General features: G+C 49.9%; 1 protein-coding gene across 2 annotated transcripts in view; it reads left to right on the forward strand.

Moving 5' to 3' along the window:
• The first annotated feature begins 5,672 nt into the window (after positions 1-5,672).
• ACSL6 (acyl-CoA synthetase long chain family member 6) overlaps positions 5,673-22,697 on the forward strand; it is a 465,401-nt gene continuing 448,376 nt past the window's right edge. Inside the window, exon 1 of one of the 2 annotated variants that reach the window (XM_078653126.1) lies at positions 5,673-5,897. In XM_078653126.1, coding sequence (XP_078509252.1) covers positions 5,849-5,897 — 49 coding nt within the window. In that variant the 5' untranslated portion in view covers positions 5,673-5,848. The remainder of the gene's footprint in view (positions 5,898-22,697) is intronic. The other variant, XM_078653125.1, reaches the window with a different exon arrangement.

Consider the following 22,697-nt stretch of genomic DNA (forward strand, 5'->3'; position numbering starts at 1 on the left):
GCCTATAGCTCTCACATAGGCTTTTTCTTGCTTTTTCACAGCACGAACTCCTGAGGCGGAAAGCCGGGAGCAACGAAGGTTTTTAATCTTATTCTTGTGTTTTATTTGTGATTTGCATTTGCACTTTACCTCTAACTCTTGCCAAATCATCCTCCCGCGCAGCCGATCTGAACGCTGCTGCGGGGCCGCTTCTAACATCGACGCCATTCCGGGGAAGCCCCCCCGGCCAGGCCACGCCCCTCTGCACCAGGCCACGCCCCCCTAGCCTTTATAGCGCGCTCTAAACACCGCGCAGTCAGACAGCACGAACTCCTGAGGCGGAAAGCCGGGAGCAACGAAGGTTTTTAATCATATTCTTGTGTTTTATTTGTGATTTGCATTTGCACTTTACCTCTAACTCTTGCCACATCATCCTCCCGCGCAGCCGATCTGAACCCTGCTGCGGGGCCGCTTCTAACATCGACGCCATTCCGGGGAAGCCCCCCCCGGCCAGGCCACGCCCCCTCTGCACCAGGCCACGCCCCTTCCGCTTCCTACTTAAATCATGTGCCTCTCCAGGCCGCGCAGCGGACGGGCGCAGCGGGCGCGCGCCAAAGGCAAGCTCGTCTGCGCCCAGGGGCCATGCATAATGCTCCTTGCATTATTTACACCTTGCCTGAGCTCTATAATTAACAACATGATGGTCCCATTAACTCACGGGACAGGCAGGCTGCACTGACCTCGGATATTTATGTCCCCAATTTTACTGGTCCTAAACGTCAGATAAGACTATCCCATGCTAGGTCTCCTGGGATCCATCATGGTCCCCGCATATCTACCACCCCGGTCCTAGCCCCTCTAACTGTTACCTATTTAAATACACGCTCGATGGTGAAACACCAATTGGAGATCTTTCAATTACTCGATGCTGGTACCACGGATATTCTCTTATTGACTGAAACCTGGTTGACGGACGACTCCGCACCCGACATCCTTGCCGCAATCCCGAATGGTTATTATTTACTCCACTCGAATCGCCCTCAGGGCAAAACCGGTGGCGGAGTCGCAGCTATTATACACCACAAGCACAAATTTACCACCTTAGAAAGGGTTAGTATTCCTGGTGTTGATAGCCTTATACTACAGTTCACTTCTCCTAAATTTGCCTTTATTTGCGCCCTTTTTTATCGACCCCCGGATTACATGCCCTCGTTCCCTCAACTCTTTGGAGAACAAATATCTCAATTGGCTCTTAACCACGCCAGAATCATCGCTGTCGGTGACTTTAACTACTGGCCCTTGGATTCTGGCGAAAGCAATCTCTCGGTGGAATTCTCTGATCTGACTGGCCTAAACTTCACCCAAAACATTGAGAAGGCCACTCACATCAGGGGGCACATTCTAGACCAAGTCTGGACCTCGAATATTTCCATCACTCCCCCTATTATTTCGCCATGCCCCTGGTCTGATCATTTCTTTATTTCCTTTGTTATTACCCAGATCCCTTACGTTCCCCCAATTTCCGCCAACAATTTCTTGGCTCGAAACTGGTCCCGAGTTGACCAGAGCAAATTCCATAGTCTTTTGATCTCCTCCGCCCCCAAGGAACTGTCTTCCATCTCCGCCCAAGCTTCGAGCATTATTAATTGGCTGGAATCAGCATGCGACAAAATCGCCCCCCAAAAAAAAAATCAAGATCAAGCGCCCTCATGACGCTCCGCGATGGTTTTCAGAGGAGCTAAAATAGGAGAAACTAGCCCTGCGACAGGCCGAACGCCGCTGGCGGCGCCACTATACTCCTGAGGAGAAAACCACTTACATCACCCTACTAAAACAATACAAAAATTCTATCTTACAAACAAAACGTATATACTTTTCCCAAAAAATTATGAGTTCCTCGTCTAAATCTAAAGAGGTTTTCTTCATCGTCAACGAGCTCACTCTACCAGACCGGGTATTAGCTAAGCTGATCCCCTCTCAGGTACTGTGTGACTCCCTAAACGCTTTTTTTATTGAAAAAATTGCTCTTATTAAAAACAATATTCCGCCTTCCATCTCCTGTCTGGCTCCCGCTAACATTAACGGGAATCCACGGGAATTAGACCATATCCCTCTAATCTCCATGCCTGAGTTTTTGGCCCTTTTAAATAGAGTCAACTCGGGCTCCCCAAATGATTGTTGCCCCCCTGAGGTCCTAAAAGAAGCTTTCCGAGCTTGCCCCGCTCCTCCACTCTCACTACTCAACAGTTCTCTGATCACTGGCACTGTTGCGGATTTCTTTAAATGTGCCGCTGTAGTGCCTATCCTAAAAAAAACCAATGCTGATCCTCTAGTATTGAGCAACTTCCGCCCCATCTCCCTTCTCCCTTTCCTCAGTAAAATTTTAGAGGCCCATGTGACTAACTGTCTCAGCTCTTTCATCGAGTCTTCCCAATTCTTGGACCCCTAGTAGGCGGGTTTTAGGTCGGGGCACTCCACTGAGGCTGTCATTATGGCTGTGATCGACGAGCTCAGGAAAGGAGCTGATCACAACATCCCCCAGGCCCTGGTGCTGCTGGATTTGTCGGCGGCTTTCGACATGGTCGATCACACTCTTTTGATCGACCGTGTCGGCACCGCCGGCATCCGGGGTACAGCACTAGAGTGGATCAAATCCTTCCTATCCCACCGCTCCCAGGCAGTCCATCTTTCCTCCTTTTCTGCCACCCCTGAGGAGCTAACTTGTGGAGTTCCACAGGGGTCGGCCCTATCACCACTTCTATTCAACCTTTATATGCAACCCTTGATTCACTCTCTACACAATTACCCTGTCACCATCTTCAATTATGCGGATGATATCCAAATGGTCTTCAATCTTTACCCTACACCTGCATCCATCGCCGATTTTCAATCCACCATGACTTTCATTGGCGAATGGATGAGTCAAAGCCAATTGAAACTTAACCCCAATAAAACGGAGCTGGTCCTAACAGGAGGCCCTCCTAATCCATGGAATTCTAACTTCTGGCCGCCTTCTTGGGGCCTTGCTCCCTCCCCCTCTGACTCTGTTAAGAGTCTAGGGGTTATCATCAGCAAAGATCTTTCCCTCACACCTCAGATTAAGGCAGTTACCTCGTCATGTTTCTTCCATCTACGGCGAATTCAAAAGATTTCTAGGTGTCTGACCACCGAGGCTCTGGTCCTAGTCATCATGGCATTGGTCATCGCCCGTCTTGATTATGCCAACGTTCTTTACGTTGGCATCCCTGCTTACCAACTTCGCCAATTACAACTGGTGCCGAATCAAGCGGCGAGACTTGTCTTTGGCCAACCCAAACATCAACATGTCTCCCCCCTATTGAAAAAGCTTCATTGGCTGCCTGTGGTGAAACGGGGCATCTTCAAACTTGGCTGTACCACCTTTAAATCACTGACCGGGCTGGGCCCGGCCTTTGTAACATCTAGGATCCATCGCTACGTTCCGTCCCGAAATCTGCGTTCCTCGCATCACAACCTCCTTTCTGTCCCCTTCTTTAAGCGGAAAAAACACGGCGGTCTTGGGTTTTCCTTTCTTGCCCCCAAGACTTGGAACTCTCTCCCCTCAGAACTACGGTCTACCTCATGCTTCACTTCCTTTAGAAAACTATTAAAAACTCATCTGTTCCGACAAGCATATGATGATTAACACTCCCCCCTGCTTCTACCTCTGTTCATCTGTACTAAAGCGCCATGACCCCAGTGGTGACCGTGCGCTCTATAAATAATTTTTACATTACATTACATTTTTTCATTATCTCGCACATGAGCACATTCAAATCCGTTGCCTCTACATTTGCAATGCACAAAATATGTAGTTAGATTTAATAAAGAAGACTGTTGATCCACGTATAATAAGAATGACAGCTGACCTGCCTCTCAGTTCACTGATGGCATTGTGGTGGTTGGGGTAGGAATGTGTCTATGTACAGATTTAAAAATTGTCACTTTTAATTATTACTTCTCAATGCAGTGGTATCATCTTATGTACCAATGCAATATGTCTCTGCATGGTCAACCAACACACTTATTTTTAATTTTGAAGAGATTTTATTCCCATTGTTATGTGATGTTTGGTGTATAATTCATTGGCCACCACTACTGGAAAGTAAGATTCGCTGGTTGGCGAAGATGACGCAGTGCGTCCGCGGAGCGCCGTCACTTCAGCTTACAAACGTGTAGTAGACTACTGCTACAACCGATAGCCCCCGCCCCTCGCCGGCCGAGGATGAGTCATCGATCCGGCCCTGAGCTTGTGAGTGCGGTGCGCGGGTCACGCAGATGCTGTGACAGATGCCTCCCAGCCAGTCCCGGGGGGAGCAGAGACGGGTGCGCGTGCGTGCCCCCTCTGACGCAGCGCACCTAAGCGCGCCCCGCATTGCACTGCCGGGTGGCGCTGTGTGACGAGCCCCAGCGCTATTCGTAAGCTCTGCAGTGGCGCCAAAGCTGCTTATCTTCCGAGCCTACCCCTGACGCGGCGGCGCGTCACGCGAGTGTCGCACCACTGATAGCTGACTCCGCAGTTAACCCCTGCAGGCCTCACATGAGATACTGGCCTCCTGCGCATTTTTAGTTTTGCAGCAGCAGTGCTGTACACTGGTAACCGCACACCTGTCATAAACGCGCAAAATGACCCCCACCCCGCAGAATGGCATGTGGGTAATTATCCTAGACTCCCATATTTGCACTGGGTTTGAGATGAACGTGGGTCCGAGGGATTGGGGTGAATGGTTACCTCCTTTAAGCAACCCCCACTTCCTTTTCGATGCGGGGGGGTGGAGTGGGGGGCTCGGTTACGCCATAACTTTGTCTTCTAAACTTCCAAAGTATTATGCGAGATTCACTGCCGAAGCTTCCCAGATATATCAGCTGCGGCTAGGGACCAATGTATGTAGCATTAAAAAAGAAAACGTTGTATATAAGTGCTGTGGGAATGTCCGCGGGATAATATCAGTTGTTAGACAGGCAGGAGCCTGCTGCAAAGAGAAGAACACAACATGCCCATCACCAGCGTCAGCCCGTCATCCTTTCTTAATCCGGTGCCAAATGACTCTGCATTTTGAGCGATACAGGTTACACATGGACAACATACTTGAGGGATATTATCATACAGACCTTCTGCTCCACCACGTATGACGTACTTGTACCTGACCAACGGCCACGGGAACCCAACATTACAAGTCGACAGAAAATCCCGCTGATTAGGGACCTGGAGAGAGCAGGTTGTTATTACAGAACAAGGTGAAAAAATACGATGTTACAGAAAAACATAACGGAGAATTAAACACGCTGCCCAGGCCCGTCCGTTTGCCACTAAGTGTCTCTTCTGGATGTCACACGTCCCGCGCTTAGCAGCTGTTAATACGCAGTATTTGCAAACTGTAATTCTGTAAGCGGGGAGACGGGGGCACAATCAGCAGAGTGGCGGACGGGCCCATTAATCGCCACTGCTGTAGAGAGCGGACGAGGGGGCGGCTGCCCTGGGAGCAAATCCTCCTGAGAAGCAGCAGGGTGGGGAATTAATGACGACACACCGGCGGTCCGGGCTCGCGGCGGATTACTCCTGCTCTGCTCCGCTGACGCACTGCGCCCCGGCCCCGCCGCTGCCATTCGCTGTGGCCGTCGGCGCCCTGCAGGACGGACCGGTCCCTCCCGCGCGCAGCCCGGGGCTGGTCGGCTGGCGCGTGGCCGCCCCCTCTGGGCTCCGCAGCTCCCCGCGGGGCGGGCTCTCGGCCGCGCGCGCGCTCTGCGTCCGTCTGGGCGGCCGGCAGGGGGCGGTGTCTGCAGCTCGCCGCCCGCTCTCCGCAGTGAGCGCTCCCTCCTTCCCGCACCGGTCCATGCCGCAGCCGGAGACATGCTCACCTTCTTCCTCGTGTCCGGGGGCTCCATTTGGCTGCTAATGGGTGAGTGTCTGGCTATTTCTAAGCGTCCCCGCACCTTTTGAGGATAATCTTTCCCATTTAGTTGCTGGGATGAGTATGAGATAAGAGCGGCGAGTGGGCGTGTGGGTTTGTGCGCAGCATCCCGTGTGCAGACTAGAGGGATATTTTTGAAATGACCTTAGGAAAACGTGTTCAGCGATTCAGCATATTTCACTGAAGCACAGCCCCCCTCGCCTCGCCGGGGAAGCAGAGCTGTGCTGGACATTCACGTTTACCACTCTCGCTAGTGGTGTGCACCTGGGGCATAAGAGAGGCATTTACACACCTAAGAGGCCGAGCAAAGTATGTGCACGCGTCTACCCACTCGTGTTTAAGCAGCGCTGCAGCAGTTCACTGTATTTTTATTGATATGTTAGTCACATGTGATTTTTTTTGGGCACATCGTCTTTACTGTTAGTAATTCCTAAATAATGGACATGTGTATAGCCCTGAAAACCAGCGTCACCCAATTTCACATACAGGGTCTTGCAATGACCGGGGACGTGAATCCTGAATTACTAGATCGTTCTGTCACGAGAAGCAGCATCTTGTGTACTCGGTGTGCTCAGCTCCCCTTGGTGATGCGCTGTTTCTGCTGACCGGGAAATCGGAGAACTACTTTCCAATGCACAGAGGTCTCTCACTGTCTGGGATGACAAAACTTTACTCTAACCGTAAGGAAATTACGTGGCCGACCTTGGAACTGGGGAACCCGGTTCGAGTGCCGGCCTCGACTGAACACCCTGGGGTTCAGGGCCCATCACTTAATTTCCCTGTGGCTAAAAATGTGCGCAATGTAATCTGCATCTCGCACAAAACGCTCTAATTCCCATTGGCCAAGTTCTCGCTATAAAAACTGAAACAAATAAATAAAAGTGTCCAGTTCATAAAACCACATAGAGTGAATTCAACATCTCCACATTTCGCGTTTCTTTAACATAATTTCAACGTGTCATTCACCAACTCTCCTCATATTTTTTCCCCGAAAGCGACCTCATTGCATGTGCTGCTGTTGGTTGTCCACCTGGGAGCAGGGAGTGGGGACTCGAGAATGTTATTTTATTAATGTGCATTTGACATTACAGTGCTATTCATTTTTTACCCCTGCAGCATTTCTCCCCACTGTTTTGGTGGCAGGTGCACTCAGCACCATTACCAGCTTGCCAGATATTAGGCCTCAGAATTGGTAGCGCCCTCTTCTGTGGCATTCCTCGCCGCTAGATCTAGGGCTGCGCACACAGGCCTTGAAGTGACTCTGGAGCTGGAAATGGTCCAGGACAATGTCCGGGAGGTTGTTGTGTCCCAGGATCCTCGCTGGCGCTGTCTAGCCTTGTAAATTGAAACATCACTTAATGTCAGCGCAGACAGCGTGACACGAGCTACTGTGCCTTTGTTTGATTAATGCGGTTGTATACTTTATTTCTGGAGGCATTTGATTGCACGGCCTAACTCTTGGGTCCCAAAACAGCTCGGAAAATACATCGAAGAACGTTTGTTTGCTTTTGATAAGATATCTATATTCAAATATCAGTGACATTGTAACCTTTCCCCTTCCCAAGGACTAATCATTCATATAAAGTTTTTAGACTTGTGAACCTCGTCTCACTATGATCTGTAAAAAGACATGCGCTCTAGCCTCAGGGTCCAGGATTCTGCAGACAGAGACAGGTATACAAACAGAAAGAAACGGAGCTTGTTAGTTAAATAAGACACAAAGATGGAGGAGGGTGGTTAGGGGTAAGTAAGAAGGCACATACAGAGGCAGACAGTATTGTATTGTACTGCAGCATTTCTCTAGCGCTTACTACCTTTGTGTGGGGCACTGAACCACTCGCCTCCATGGGTAGCACACTACACCGTGTAGGGTGTGTGGTTGGAGGGATGATGTCCTTGCTTTGATCCTACGTGAGAAGTGTTTCCATGTTGTGCGTGATGACCACCTAGGTGCAGTTATCTTGTTATGCGAAGCAGTCTGTTGCAGTGTGGTGGATGATGAAGTGTGAGAGACAGACGCACAGTTTTAGATTTTCATTACGCTTGTAGGTTTAAACAGCACTGCATGTCCCTTTATGGTATTCCTTATGATATAGTCTGCCTAGCTAGTTACTGCACTGGGGTATCCAATCTAAGATTTTGTGTTAGTTGTGGTCCTGAACTTGCATGGTTGGAGGGAGAAAGAAGTGGCGCAATCTGTTAGAATGGGCATTTATATTATCTTTAGTGTCTTTGTGAGATGTAAGGAAGCAGGCGCAATATATATAAATGTCAAAAACTCCAACAGGAAAATAACAAGTACTCAGGGTCATGAACTGAATCCAAAATTAACTTTTTTTCCAGTAGAAATGTTTCAGCAACATGCCTTTATCAGTGCTTTCAATAGGTGTAATGAACATGTCTTGATACAGCTGCTTTTAAAAGGTATCCAAAGGGTGCTCCCATTAGAGGGTTACGTAAGGACATCTAAAGAAGACTACGCCATCCTAGTGCTGAATACAATTGTTTTGGCCTCCATCTTACATTTCGATGTGTATCAAACAGCATTACTGGCATTTTTCGTGATGATGGATTTCCATAGTCTTTTAAACAAGAGAAACCAGGAGCTTTTTAACCAGGTTCTGCACATGTATTTCTAAGTCGTGAATGAAGAATAAGCCAGTATGCTGTTCCTAAGTGTGTGGGAGTGTTCAGGTCTGTTAAGAAGTGCCCTCACACACCCAGGGGAGGTCATGCTTCATCAATGGACCTGCTCCTCGTCTGGCCGGCGCTTCAGTGCCCGAAGGGTGCTCGTGAAGGAGCTCTTTGGCAGAGATCTTTTATTGATGAAGCTGTTGGGTGTGTGGGGGTTTGTGGACGGGGTGGTGTTGTGAGTGTGCAGTGCAGTTTAAAATAGGTCTAGGGCTTCCCTTTTCATAGTTTTATTCCTAGGGTGCACTAGCCTAACTAAAAACTTAGAGCCCTGTCTGGAAATAATGGTCTTACAGGGTCTGTGTGGTGCATGGGGTTGACATGTTTATTCCCTAAAGAAGCCCCTAATGGGTCTGGTGGCAATTCATCAGGACTGTGATGTATAGGAGAGGTTAATCTCAACTCTTGCACTACCACTAGGCTGGTTCTTGGCGCTGTATGGTGGGGTCGTAACCAGTCCTGCTGTTGAGCTCCAGGTCCAATGGCCTAGTGTACAGATACCCCTGTTTGCTGAGGTCAGAAATGACGGGGGGTGTCGGCTGAGCGCTTCATTGCGTGTATGTAGGGTGGCACGGCAACTAGCTGTGATCCTACTCTCACTCAGGTCCCATATCCACCAATAAAAGTTCAGCCTTTAATAGGCATGTAACAAAAAAGATCAGAGTACGTTATCATAGTTTCACAAGTATCTGGATCAAATACAATCAATCAATCAATCAGTCATTTGTAAAGCGCACTACATACCCGCGAGGGTCTCAAGGCGCTGGAGGAGGGGGCAGCTACTGATCAAACAGCCAGGTCTTGAGTATCCTCCTGAAAGTCAGCAGGTCTTGGGTCTGTCGTAGGCTCAGTGGGAGGGTGATCCATGTCTTGGAGGAGAGGTGGGAGAAGGATCTCCCGCCGGTGGTTGTTCTTCGGATGCGAGGGACGTTGGCGAGTGAGAGGTCGGCGGAGCGTAGCTGGCGGTTGGGGATGTAGAAGGAGAGCAGTCTGTTGAGGTAGGCTGGGCCGGTCTTGTGGAGTGCTTTGTGTGCGTGGATGAGGAGCTTGAAGGATATCCTCTTGTTGACGGGGAGCCAGTGCAGATTTCTCAAGTGGGGTGTGAAGTGGCCGTGTCGTGGTACGTCAAGGATCAGTCGTGCTGAGGCGTTTTGGATGCGTTGTAGTCGTTTGATGAGCTTGGTCGGGGCTACCGCGTAGAGGGCGTTTCCGTAGTCGAGTCTGCTGCTGACGAGGGCCTGGGTGATTGTCTTTCTTGTATCTGTCGGGATCCTTCTGTAGATCTTGTGGAGCATGCGGAGCGGGTTGACGCAGGAGGAGGAGACGGCGTTGACTTGCTTGGTCATTGAGAGCATTGAGTCGATGAATACCAGGTTGCATGCGTGGTCGGTGGGGGTCAGGGCAGCCCCCAGTGCCTTTGGCCACCAGGAGTCGTGCTAGGCTGACGGGTTGGAGCCGAGGATGAGGACCTCCGTCTTGTCCGAGTTCAGCTTCAGACAGCTGATCTTCATCCAGTCGGCGAGTCAAGTTTGGAGATCGTAAGTGTGAGGATGGTTTGCAGTTTATGTCTTTATGCAAGGTATGGGAAGATGCTACATAATGTTTTAATTGTCTAGAAAGCACTTTTTATGATGTTGTTAACAGGGGGCGGCCGGTCAGGAAAGAGCGGTTGGATGGTGGTGTGGGGGTGGGACGGGTCAGGGGGGAAGTCGACAGATGACAAAATAGGTAAAATAAAATGAAGAAAGAATTTACCATGTGCTCATCGGATCCCCAATGGAGTGATGCGGCGAGTGCAAGGTAAGTGGTTTTATTAATTTTTTTATTTAGTTTTACATATTCTGTCATGTCGACTCCCCGCCCACCGCTCTTACCTGACCAGCCGCACCTAGTTTTTAAATGCAGTATCAAGGATAGGTCTGAATCCATGGTTATTTCTAGGTTTCTAACCTCTCTTGATGTTGTTGGAGGGGCTCTTCAAGTTCCTTAGGCCTTCTGGCAGTAGACTGGTACTTTGGATTATCCCAGGTCATAATCACAGTTATTGTTGTACTGAGCTTTAGACAGTTATTCTTCATCCCTGTGTTTATGGGACAGAGGCAGTCTTCAAACTATATATTGTAGAAGCCTTCAAGGCTATTCATTTTTAAATGATTTGGGTGGCATTGGTATAGTTGTAACAGATGAGGTGGTATGATTTAATCAGATTTGGTAAGGGGTTAGGTAGATGTTGAAAAATAGAGAGGCTATGATGGACTTCTGCAGAAAGCCAGAGAGTTGTGTGTGAGTACGTGGTATAAAAGGGATAATTAGACTACCCTCTGTCTGTCTGTCTGTCTGTGAGATAAGAAGTAGTCCGTTTTAGAGCATTTTTACAGATTCTGAGATGGAATTTTTGTATTATCATGTGGTGGTGGGGGGTGACAAATGCAGCTGAATAATTCAGAAGCAACAAGGCAGCTAATCCATTCTTGTCTACTGTGAGTTTTAAATCATCTCAGATGGATATTATTTCTGACCTTGTGCCTCTGCCTGATCTGAAGCTGGACTGTTGGTTTGACAGTAAGCCATAAGGTTCTGTAAAGATAGAGAGTTGAGTAAACACTGCTTTCTCAAAATATTATCATAAGAATGGTCCATTTGATGTGAGCCTGTAGTTTGCTTGGTCGGATGGGTTGATGTTTTCTTTTTGAGGAGAGGTCTAACATAGGAGGTTTTCAGCCTAGGCTGGATATCTTTAAATATGTTTGGTGGTGCTGTGTCTGAAGGTTATCCGGATAGTCTAGCTGCAATGATAATATTGAAGCATTTTTTTGTGACAAGGTAGTGAAAGTGTGCAGTGATGGATGATTATTGTTGCCTTTTTCTATGGTGGTCAGGTCCTATGTTGTTTTGGTTTTCCTTAAGGTAATTTTCAATCATTTTAATTATTGAGCTCAATTCATTGGAGATTTTGTCACAGAAGTCTTGAGACGGTTGTCTTTCTGTTTTTTGGCACTTTGGATTGTGGAATTCTGTTAGAATTTTATGGAGTTCCTTAGGAGGGTAGTCTGCTTCAGTTATGCAAGTAGAGTAGTGGCGTCTTTTTGAGGGGCTAATAGCTCTTTTGTGGGCTCTTTTTTAGTGGCATAGTGTGCTTCGTCTGTTTCATCTTCTGATTTTCTCCATTTGCGTTGTAGTATGTTGAGTTGTGTTTTCATTCTTTTGATTGTCATTAACCCACCCCTGTGGTGTTCCTTTTGGGATCAACTCTGGATTTGGTTTTTGTTGGTATCTGTTTGTCGAATGCATTGGAGACCTAGTTGTCGAAGCGGTGTATGTCTTTTGGTCGCATGTTTATTGGGGTTATTTCAAGGTGGGAGTTGAAATGGTAAATGTATATTTTTTTCCATTGTCTGTCTGTTTTTTTTTGTAAACATTTTTATTGGTTTTTTCAACACAAACATAACCCCCCATACAAGCTCTTTATCTTCTGGAGCCCAATACTGGATACATTGCATAAAATCAGTTTTTCAGTCGAGACATATCAGTACCATGATCAATGCCAGATTATGTTTCTCAGGTTCCTCTCATTACATCAATATCTACATCAGTGTATGCATCCAATACCGCTCACCTTTCTCTGGGTGCCCACCTAGGGGCTCCCTCAGTAGTTTGCCTTTCCCCCCACCTCCCATCCACTCCCTCCCGCCGGTGTGCTCTAAGGACGAAAAACCAGGATCTCCCTCTCATCCCATGTATGGAAGGTGCGCCAGTATCCTGCTGCGTTAGGGTTGCCACCCATTTCCTGCTATGCGCAGCTTCGCTTCCAAACTCAAGCAGCCTCTCTCAGCTTGCCTAGACACAGCCTTCTTCACCAATCCCTGAAAAAGCCTCAGAGGAATCTGAGTCCAAGGCTGATTCCGGTGTCGTCCATCATGCCACTAGGGCTTTCTAAGCCTGCGCTGTTTCAATCGCCTTCTCATTATTCGCTCTTCTGGCCTGTTGGAGCCTGATCATACTCTCGCTAGTTGCCCAGGTTGTAAATTCTGCCTTCTAACGCTCCATGCTAGGGCCCTGCTTGGATTTCCATTTTCTCGTCAGTTGGCCAACAGCACCCCAGATCAATGAACTTGCTTGTAACCTTATTTCTCGCCGTGTGAGGGAACCAGTGCATGATACATGCTCCCAAATCAGGTTCTATCAGCCGGTCTGTCACTCTGCACAGGGCTTCAACCACCTCCTCTCAATATGTCCCTAGGTGCGGGCAACTCCACATCATGTGCCGAAAGTCTGCTGCGTGCAAGATGCATCTGGGGCAGCATGCCGACTCCACATTAAAGTAGTTATTTATCTGCCCCGGAGTTAAATACGCCCTATGTATGACATAGAAATGAATAAGCTGGAATCGAGCGTTGTGCGTGCTCATCCACGCCCTTTCTACCAACTTGCCCCATGTCGACTCAGGTATATCTTTGCCCAGGTCCCCCTCCCATTTTTTGCGCAGTTGGGTCAATGGTTGGAGCCCCTCTTCAATCATTCGCCTATACAGACACGTTATTGCTTTCACCGTCCCCGCCGCCATTACTACATATTGGCACGTCAGAGACGTTTGCGGCTCTATCAACCCCTCGCCCCAGTATTTCTGAATTGCAGACACCAGGGCGGTATGCAGCAAGAAGTCACCCCTGGGCAATCCGTATCTATCCTGTAGTGCCTGGTAGGGCAATAGAGCCCCCTCCTCATACAGGTCGCCGACCATCTGTAACCCCAATTCTTCCCATCCTGCTAGTACCGACCAGTCACCTCCATGCGGGAGGGCTGTACACATCCCTAGCGGTATCTCCGGTGCGTATGGGCGGATGCCGCCCCCCCTATTCTTGCTTCTAGTCCAACACGCTCGGAGCGCTCTTTCCTCGGAGGTGATCGAGTCGGCCAGAGCCGCTGGCCCAGTATTATAAAGGATAGTATGTGTCGCAGAAACCATCGGCCCTCTGGGCCGTCCGGCCCCCTGAACTCCCGAGCAACTGCCTGCGTGAGCCACTGCAGCTGGGCCGCTAGGTAGTATAGTTCGAAGTCCGGAACTGCCCAACCCCCTTCCTCTTTAGGCCTCATCAAAGTGTTCAGGGCCACCCGCCTCCTACCGCTCCCCCACAGAAATCCCCCTACCATAGTTTTGAGCATCCTGAACATCCGAGCTGGTATCCAGAGTGGTAGCGTCCTGAAATAGTACAGTAATCTTGGCAGCGCCACCATCTTCAGCAGCGCTACCCTTCCTGCCACTGATAGTGGCAGTGTACTCCAGAATGCCATGCTCCCCCTGATCCCCCGCACTCCTCTATGGACATTACCTTCTTGCAAGACCGCTTGTTCATGATAAATGTTAGTTCCCAGGTATGGGAGGCAACAGGGCTCCCACCGTATTCCCCCCAGTCCCTCGGGAGCTCGCATTACTCGGTGCACCGGAAACAAACTAGTCTTCTCCCAGTTTACGCACAGCCCTGATGCCACCCCAACTGCTCTCAACAAGAGGGTCGCTCCCTCTAAGTCCTCGCCAGGGCCTGCCAGAAACATCAGCAGGTTATCCACATATAACGATATATAGTGCTTGTCTCCCCTCATCTCAAGCCCTGTATAATGCCTCCCCGACCTAGCCTGGACCGCCAGGGGCTCGATTGCCAGTGCAAACAGCAGCGGGGAAAGCGAGCATCCCTGTCTTGTCCCTCTCCCTACCGTGCAAGGCGTAGACACTGTTCCCCCCGTTCGCACATGGGCCGTTGCTGAGTTATATAAAATTTGAGTCCACTTCACGAAATCCTCCCCCAGTCCCATTTTGCGCATAACCTGAAAGAGGAATGGCCATTCCAGACTATCGAATGCCTTCTCGATGTCCACCGAGAGAATCAAGGCGGACGGCACCTGACCCTGGCAGTGCTCTAGTATTCGTAGTAGCCGTCTCACATTGATAGAAGTGTTACGCCTGGGTATAAAACCCGATTGATCTTGGTGTATTAATTGGGACATATATGGGAGCAGTCGGGACGCTAATATCTTACTCAAGATTTTGTAGTCCGTTGTCAGCATCGACAGCGGGCGGTATGCCTTCATATCCGTGGCTTCTCTTCCAGGTTTCAATAGGGGGATAATAATGACTTCTCTAGTAGTTGCAGGCAGCTCCCCTGTTTTATGCGCCTCCTTATAGATCCTGTGTAAGCGCGGAACCAAACAGTCTGCGTATTTGGAAAAGAATTTGACAGGGAGGCCGTCTACCCCAGGTGTTTTATTATGGGCCATGTGCTTGATCGCGGTCCGTATCTCCCCCATTGCAATCTCGTTTCCAGCAGATCCCCTTGCTCTGCACTTAGAGTAGGCAGGGCCACCTCCTCCAAATATTCCCGTATATCATCGGGGCCCTGTGTCAATTGGCTACTATATAACTCAACGTAATACTCTATGAACAGTCTATTGACCCCCGCTTGCGTGTTCACCATCTCCCCTGAAGGCACTACCAGGCCCAATATCGGCGCACCCCTGGGAACCGGATTAGCTAACCACGCCAGCAGTGCGCTCGATTTGTCCCCTTCTGCGTGCATTTTTGCCCTGTAGCTTTTATAATCGAATGAGCGTAACCTCTCCATCTGAACTGCCACAGCCTCTCTAGCTTCCGAGATTTCAGCCTGCATTCCCGAATGTCCTGGTCGGTCCCTTTACGAAGCCCGCAGCCTATTTTCTGCTGTCTCCAGGTCAGTCAAAATCGTTTTCCTAACTACCACCGTCTTACTAATACATATGCCCCTGGTCACAACCTTAAACGCATCCCATTCAATTGCTGCTGATGTCGCCGTCCCTTCATTCTCCGCAAAATATTGTACCATGCCCGTTCCCAGCTCCTGACTAAAGACCGGATCTTCAAGTGCTTCCGGCCTGAGCTGCCAGGTCGGTATGGCGGCCCTCTCCCGACTCCAGCCAATCCTCACTAGTAGCGGATTATGGTCGGATATCGTTCTCACCAGGTATTCGCTACCCGTCACCTTGGAGTGAACCTCAGGGGCGCATAACATTGCATCCAGCCTCACATGTAAATCATGTAGGCCGGAGTAGTACGAGTAATCCCTATCTTCCAAGTGCTGGGCGCGCCACGTGTCAATCAGATCCTAATTGGCCTGCCAGGTTCTTCTCGCTTTTGAGATCCTATGCACTGGGGCTCCAGGGAGCGGGGGTAGGACCTATCTCTCTCCACATCTGTTATTGAGTTAAAGTCTCCCCCTATTATTGGTGCAGTTGTTAAATATGACACTAGACTCCCAGACAGTTTCTCAAAGAAGGAAGCTTGATCTAAGTTAGGGGCATACACACTGCACAGAGTGACAACTATTCCATTAAGCTGCCCCACTACCGCTACAAATCTTTCCTCTGGGTCAAACAAGTGCTGCCGTGGCTGAAAAGGGACCCCCGCCCTAATCCAAACCAAAGCGCCCCGGGCAAACGGCGAATAGGTCGTATAAAATAGTTGCCCCCTCCATCTCTGTTTCAAGTCCAGTCCCTCAATTTGGTTAAGGTGTGTTTCCTGAAGGAACGCTATATGCACCCCTCGGCGCACTAAGAAAGCATGCACCCTATGCCGCCTTTGCATGGTGTAAAACCCTCGCACATTCCAGGTTATACACTTCAGATCATGTAACGTCCCCATTAACCGGACACTCCCTCTTTCGCACCTTTCCCATATCAAAGAGCACACGGGCATATTTAACTTCCCAAAACTCCCACCCAAACCGTCCCCAACTCCCCACCCCCAGAACAGGCGCTACAACATTAGAACCCATCCAAACTATTACACAAAAAGAAACCCCACTAAGCCCCTAAGGAGCTACACCCACACAACCTTACGGGAGGTAAGCCTGAAGCTTCAGGGATAGGACCCCTAGTTGTCCAACTTCCCACGGCCGACCCCCTCAGAATTGACCCAGCCCCTTACGAGGCTGTGCAGCAGCGAAACCCGGTCCACAGACCTTCCACATCCCCCAACTACTCCATAGTTCTGCCTAGTCAGTAGCCAGCCAGCCAAATTCACATCCATCTCCCTCGCCCCCCCAGAGCTTTGTTCATGTCCAGCCAAAGTCTACCTCACCCGTCGACGATCTCATCTGCTGTCTCAGCCGTCACATGAGGCAGTTTCAGGCTTCCGGCATCCGATTGTTCATCATCCTCACCCCTTTTCGGATTCCGTCCCTGCCGAATGTGATCCCCCTCCCTCCTGTGAGATAGCTGTGACAGCCCGCAATGCGGGCGTACGCTCCTGTTCTGTTTGTATCTCCGTTGGCCTTTGGGCTGCTGCGTGGCTGCGTCGGTTGCGCCGCAATCTGCGCTGCCGAGGTCTCAGCGTGTCTTCCGTTTCGCCCTTCCCCGCCTCTCCGATTCCTGGCTTGTACATCTCCAGCCAGTCCCAGGCCTCCTCAGGACTGTCATGAAACGACGCCTTGCTCTCCATCGTTATCTTCAGACGCGCCGGGAACAACAGCGAGTATTGAATACCCTCGTCCCGCAATGCTCTTTTGACGGTCACAAACGACACCCTGTGGCGCTGAACCTCAAGCGTGTAGTCCGGAAACAATGTTACCCTGCTGTTGTCTACTGTGTACGGGCCAGCCACCCTGGCTTGGCTTAGCCGAAGTTTTCTATCCTTATAGTGCAGAAGCTTGGCCACCACCGGCCTTGGAGGCCTCCCGGGGTCCAATGGTTTGGCCGGCACTCTATGAGCTCTTTCCAATGTAATAAAGGGTGTCAGTCCTGCCGGCGCAACGATCTCCCTCAGCCATCTTTCCAGATATTCCACCATGTTGGATCCTTCCACGCCTTCCGGAAGTCCCACCACCCGGACGTTGTTTCTCCGATTCCTCCCTTCTGCATCCTCTGCCTGCTTCTCCAGGGTCCGTAGCCGACTTTGAAAGTCAGTCATCTGCTCCGCCATTGCCTTTTGAGCCGGTTCCAGGACCTCTATGGCTGCTTCCGTTTGTTTCACCCTGTCCGACAATTTTGTATGGTCCGCCCGGAGAAGCCCAAGGCATTGCGTCAAATGCCCAATGTCCTTCTGCAAAGCTTCCCTAGTATCTGTGATGGCTTGGAGAATTTGATTAACCTGTTGTTGGAGCATCCCCTCCGGTTGTTGTCGCGATCCCTCTCGCGCCTCCATGGTCGCCGCGTCGTCTTCCTGTTCGACTGGTGCCCCTATTGGTTTTCCACGTGGCTTCCCCATGGTCCCGCAGGCCTCAAGTTCCGTCGGTGCATCGGGCTTTCATTCTGTTGCACCTCGTCCCTGCCCCAGCCCTCTGCGTGTTCGTGCCTCGAGCTTTCCAGTTGCCTCCTCTGTGCCGCTCCACACTTTCTGTCGGCCAAGCCGGGCCAGACCGCACCACTCCGTGAATTTAGCCCTCCTAAGGATCACTCCCTAGCAGGATAGCCGGGCTGTCTCCCGTCTTAGGAGTGTGTTCCAGGACAGCCGGCTCTGGCCTTGGGAGCCTTCCCTGCCGTCGTGAAGCCCCTCACCACTCCAGCACACTCTCCTACCAGGCTCACGGCTCAGCCTCTAGCAGCCGCTAGCTACATGAGTGCTTATCCAGCCAGTTCCGCCAGCTCCAGTGTCTATCGACGTTATTCTTCCTGTTGGCTCCCTCTGGGGATGCTCCCCTGTGACCACAGCCACTTCTGCACCCAGCCCTTCCCAGTGTCTTGGCCCCCCGGACCTCCCCCTGGGTAGGCATCGTCGCCTTCTCGGCCCTCTAATTACGATGGGGCCGGGCCTTAGCTCCACCAGTAGTGAGGTCACACCTCACCTCCGTCCAACTTCCCCCGGGCGGCAGTCCCGTCTAACTTTGCAGATTCCCCCTGCCGAGGTCGTGCTGCCCGCCAAAATTCCTCCAGCTGTTCAGTTCATAAAGTATGGGGATGGGGGCCGGTTGGTATCCCTAGGCATTTAGCAGCCTCCCAGCTCGCCGCAGTCCTCCAGCTCCCCACAGTGTCAGCCTCCGATCCCTCGAGCATTGCAGACAACTCTAGGACATCAAGGCTCACCCAGCATTGCCACCTTTTTATCTGGAGAGTCACGATCCCCTTTGGGGATATACGTTAATACCAGTAGCATCCAATGTAGTATTAGGAGTGAAGGCTGCACCTCCTTTCAACAACTATGCCCCCTCAGTGGGGTGCCTCAGCAGTTACATTCGCCGTAGCTCAAGTTCGCTGCTTCACCGCCGGCGCCTCACTCCAGTCCTTTACCCTACAGTATTGCCGCAGGCCAGCCCTAGCTCCTCACCGCCGTTTCCCTGCAAAAGCTCCGTCCACTACTATCTGCAGTTTGCACGGGGGTTCCCGAAGTGGGCTCTCTTCAGGGTTCCTTCGCCGGTACAGCCCCTCCCAGCCACTGCCTCCTGTTACATTCCACTGCCCATGGGGTCTCAGGGCTCCAAGCCGCTCCTGCTCTGCTGCATTCCTGCTATCGCCGCCAGAACCGGCATTTATAACCACCTGAGGCTCGGGCTGCAATGCTTATCAGGGGTGTGGAAATTTTCCAAAAATCTACTTAGCTAGGGGACAAAATGTTACACAAATCTACTTGTCCTGGGAAGGTAACAGCTTGCCCCGCCTATTCCATTAATTACTACAGGAGGTCTGCAAGAAGAGAACCTGTACTGCAATCAGTGGAACATACTATGCAATATACATTTCAAGTGCAAGTCCAATTATGCAGTGCATGGTTATGCACTCTTAAATGCATCTGTTGTAGTGGGTGGTTGTACAGAATGCATGCTGATGTGTCAGTGTGTACTGCACCTAATTATCAACTAATTTGCATGTAACACGTTTTCATGTGAAGAGAAATAGTACCTAAAGGCAGAGTGCAGACTGGTAACTGACTACATTTCTTGAAGTGTTTTGGCACAGACAAGACTGTCGAACTATGAACCGTAGAACAGAAGGGTGTTCATCATAGGGCGAACTGATAGCTGTCCAGCTTCAGATGTGATGCTCAGATAAACTTGTGAATGGAAATAACTGCACTTATTGGCAGAGCTTATGAACGGTTCATGGGGCAGCAAAATCACGTAGCAGATGTGCTGTGGCTCACTGAGGTAGTATCCACATGTACAAATACACAAGAGGCAGTAATAGGCTGTTGCACCAATCTCTCCTTTTACTCTTCTGGTCAGTTGTGGTGTGTTTATATTATTGTGCTCTCACCGCTACATCTCTACATTCTTATCCCACACAAAAGAGCATGTGCAGCACTGGCAGTATCAGTACAGGGTTCTCTCTTGCATATAGCAATGGCAGCAGCTGAGTAAGCTAACCTAACAGGAAAAAGTGCAGCTCGCCAATTGATCAAGTATGTCTCTCTCTGATAAGTAGGAAATGTACCAGCAGTGAAATCTTTATACTCACACAGCTGGAAAGCAAGCGTTAGACTCACAGCGAAGAGAAGGAGTGTTATGTTGAAGAGACAGTAAATCTAGAAGTGCAGAGCTGAGCATCGGGACGGAGGTTAGTGAGTAACTGCAGCCACTCAAAATGTCATTTCACACCTAGCAAGGACGCCTTGGCTCAGTCACAGTAGAGTTGGAAACACCGTCCTGACCTCCTGGATAGTCAAATGCCATCTCGTGAATGAAGTTGGTTTATTCTTCAGGGGCTTTAGATAAAATAATAACTCAACAAACACCCAAAAGCGCCACTACTTTATTTTACTTTCCTCTCGTGATATATCGGGTCTGGTGGCTTAGTGAACTAATGCGTCCACTGTAGGGCTCTGTGTTTGATCTATGGTCACAGATTCACATCCTGCTGGGTCCACTCAGCCTTTCATCCTTCTGTGGTCGACAAAATGAGTACCATTGAGTTGGGTAACAATTTAAACATCTGTTATTCAGCGCCAAGATGACCTTCTGGGTGAACATGCGCTTTAAAAGTGTACATGTTAGGTTATCAAGCCAGACACAGGCCTGAACACTGAAGCACTTTCCCTGCACCTCTCGCACCGATCATGGTAAAGTCGGATTTCAGGATTCTTTCATTTCATCTTTAAAACTGGGAAAGTAACGCTTCGGAATTTACTTCATCTGTAAAAGGAAAGCACCTTGCTTGTCATGTGAGCCTAATGTGGACAGTTATTTTTTGCAGTTTATTTTTATATAGCGCGATCACGACCCAAAGGTATTGGAGTCCTTCTCATGAGCACCAGTTACATTACACAAGGTCATGCTCATTTTTTTAGGCGTCCTCTGATCGGGGTTTGACCCATACAAGTCAAGCAGTTAAGCAAGTAATGAGGTGCGAGAAACATCTTAGGAGGGTGCTTTGAGGAGGAAGAGGCAGAGCCGAGGCGCTTGCAGCATTTGGCTGCAGGCAGCACCCGGCTGCAGGCAGCACTCGAGATCCTCATGAGCCAAGCAGTTATTTCAAAATGTGGTTAAACAGACACATGTTCCCAAAAATAACAGCAAAGAGAGCATGAAACATGGGCCCCTGAGGGAAAAATAAGGCGAGGGGGAGAGAACGAGACCAATAGATTTAACTCATGTCACATTGTGTGCAATGTGAGAAGCACACTCTATTAGCCCACCAATGAATGAGTGTCTGAGATATGTGACTGATTTGGGACACTGGAATTTCAACATCTTTTGTCTTTAGATATATTATGTAACCGCATACAGCGACTCACTGTTCATAACCTCAATTCTCATCCAGGCAAAAAGTAGACGACTTCGAACAGGAACTTTGCAGGTAACGTATTGCAGCTTCTGTCCCTAAAAGAAATTAATATAAATCACCCATCTGCCTCACCACTTTTAAAATCCACCAGCTGTTATGGGCAATACGAGGTAAAACAAACATTGCTCATTTGCTCTAATGCTACCGTTTGTTGAAGCTGAGATACTGATCATGGGAATTTCAAATGTTTACTACCGGGTACAATTCTCCAACGCCACATTTAGTATGATATGAGCCGTTGCATAGTGGAGCTCTACTTAAAGGAGTCAGTACAGTCCGCTCCAAACCCCGAATTAGCGCGCTCTGTTTTCTCTTGTGGAATCTGAACTGAGCACTAGCGAAATGCAGTTTTTTTTTTTTCCGCAATGCATTGAGCTCTCAGCAGGATGTTTGCCTCTCTTCTTCCCTTCTTGAAGCAGAGAGGATAAAGTTAACTGTACTCCTATGCCCCACCCCCTGGTGCCGCAAGCTCACTTGGCATTAATCTCGTAACATTAAGGCCACCCTTTCTACTCACCTGTGTCTCAGGTCGCGCCACCAGCAGCAAGATATTACTGCGACCCTTTTGTGTTAAAATTGAGACCTCTTCCTCGTGGTTCTTCATGTGCACTCCATTAAGCTTGAGATAGCAATACACCCGATTGCAGAAAATACCGCTTTTTTAGACTGACGTTGCAGTCACCCAGCCAATCACAGGCCTCAAAAGCGTCTCCGGCTCGCGGTCAGGCTTTCTGATTGGCTGCGAGTCCCGGAGAGCCCACAGCCTGTATTATATATGCGGTTTAATGTCTACTTGTCCGTCGGACAAAATAGACATTCAATCTTCTTGCCCATAGTAAAAAAACAACATGGCTCGGGCGTCGGGCGATATGATTACCCCATCCCTGCTTATATTCCCCCAATTCCGCCTCGAGTCCCGATGTATGACTCGGGCAGGCACAGCAATCCCGGCCCGAGTCACCCCCGGGCCGCGGTAACTCTGTTAAGCATCCTGCACAATCCTGGCCGCACTCATTCCGCGATCCTGCCGCCAGCGGGTGCCGTCATTTTCTTCGCCACAGCACCATCCCGGGCATAGAAGGAGGGGGAGAAGGGGGCCCCGCTCACAGCCTTGAATCCATGCAGTGCCGCGCCAAGGCTCAATGTCACAGCGCTAGCATCCGCCAGCCTCTTCAGCCACAGCGCCTCACTTCTCGGGCCTACTCCTCGCTCCGCGTCTCCCCGCCACTGCTCCTCGTCAGGCTGCGCCCAGCGCCATCTTACGCCTCCGCCGGCTCTGATGTGCAACGGGCATCCCACTGTCGAAGCCCTCCAGTATATGCCTCGATACTCCCGACAGACACCAGACGCGAACGC

The sequence above is a fragment of the Lissotriton helveticus genome, chromosome 7 (assembly GCF_964261635.1).
Source record: "Lissotriton helveticus chromosome 7, aLisHel1.1, whole genome shotgun sequence".
Taxonomy (NCBI): Eukaryota; Metazoa; Chordata; class Amphibia; order Caudata; family Salamandridae; genus Lissotriton; species Lissotriton helveticus.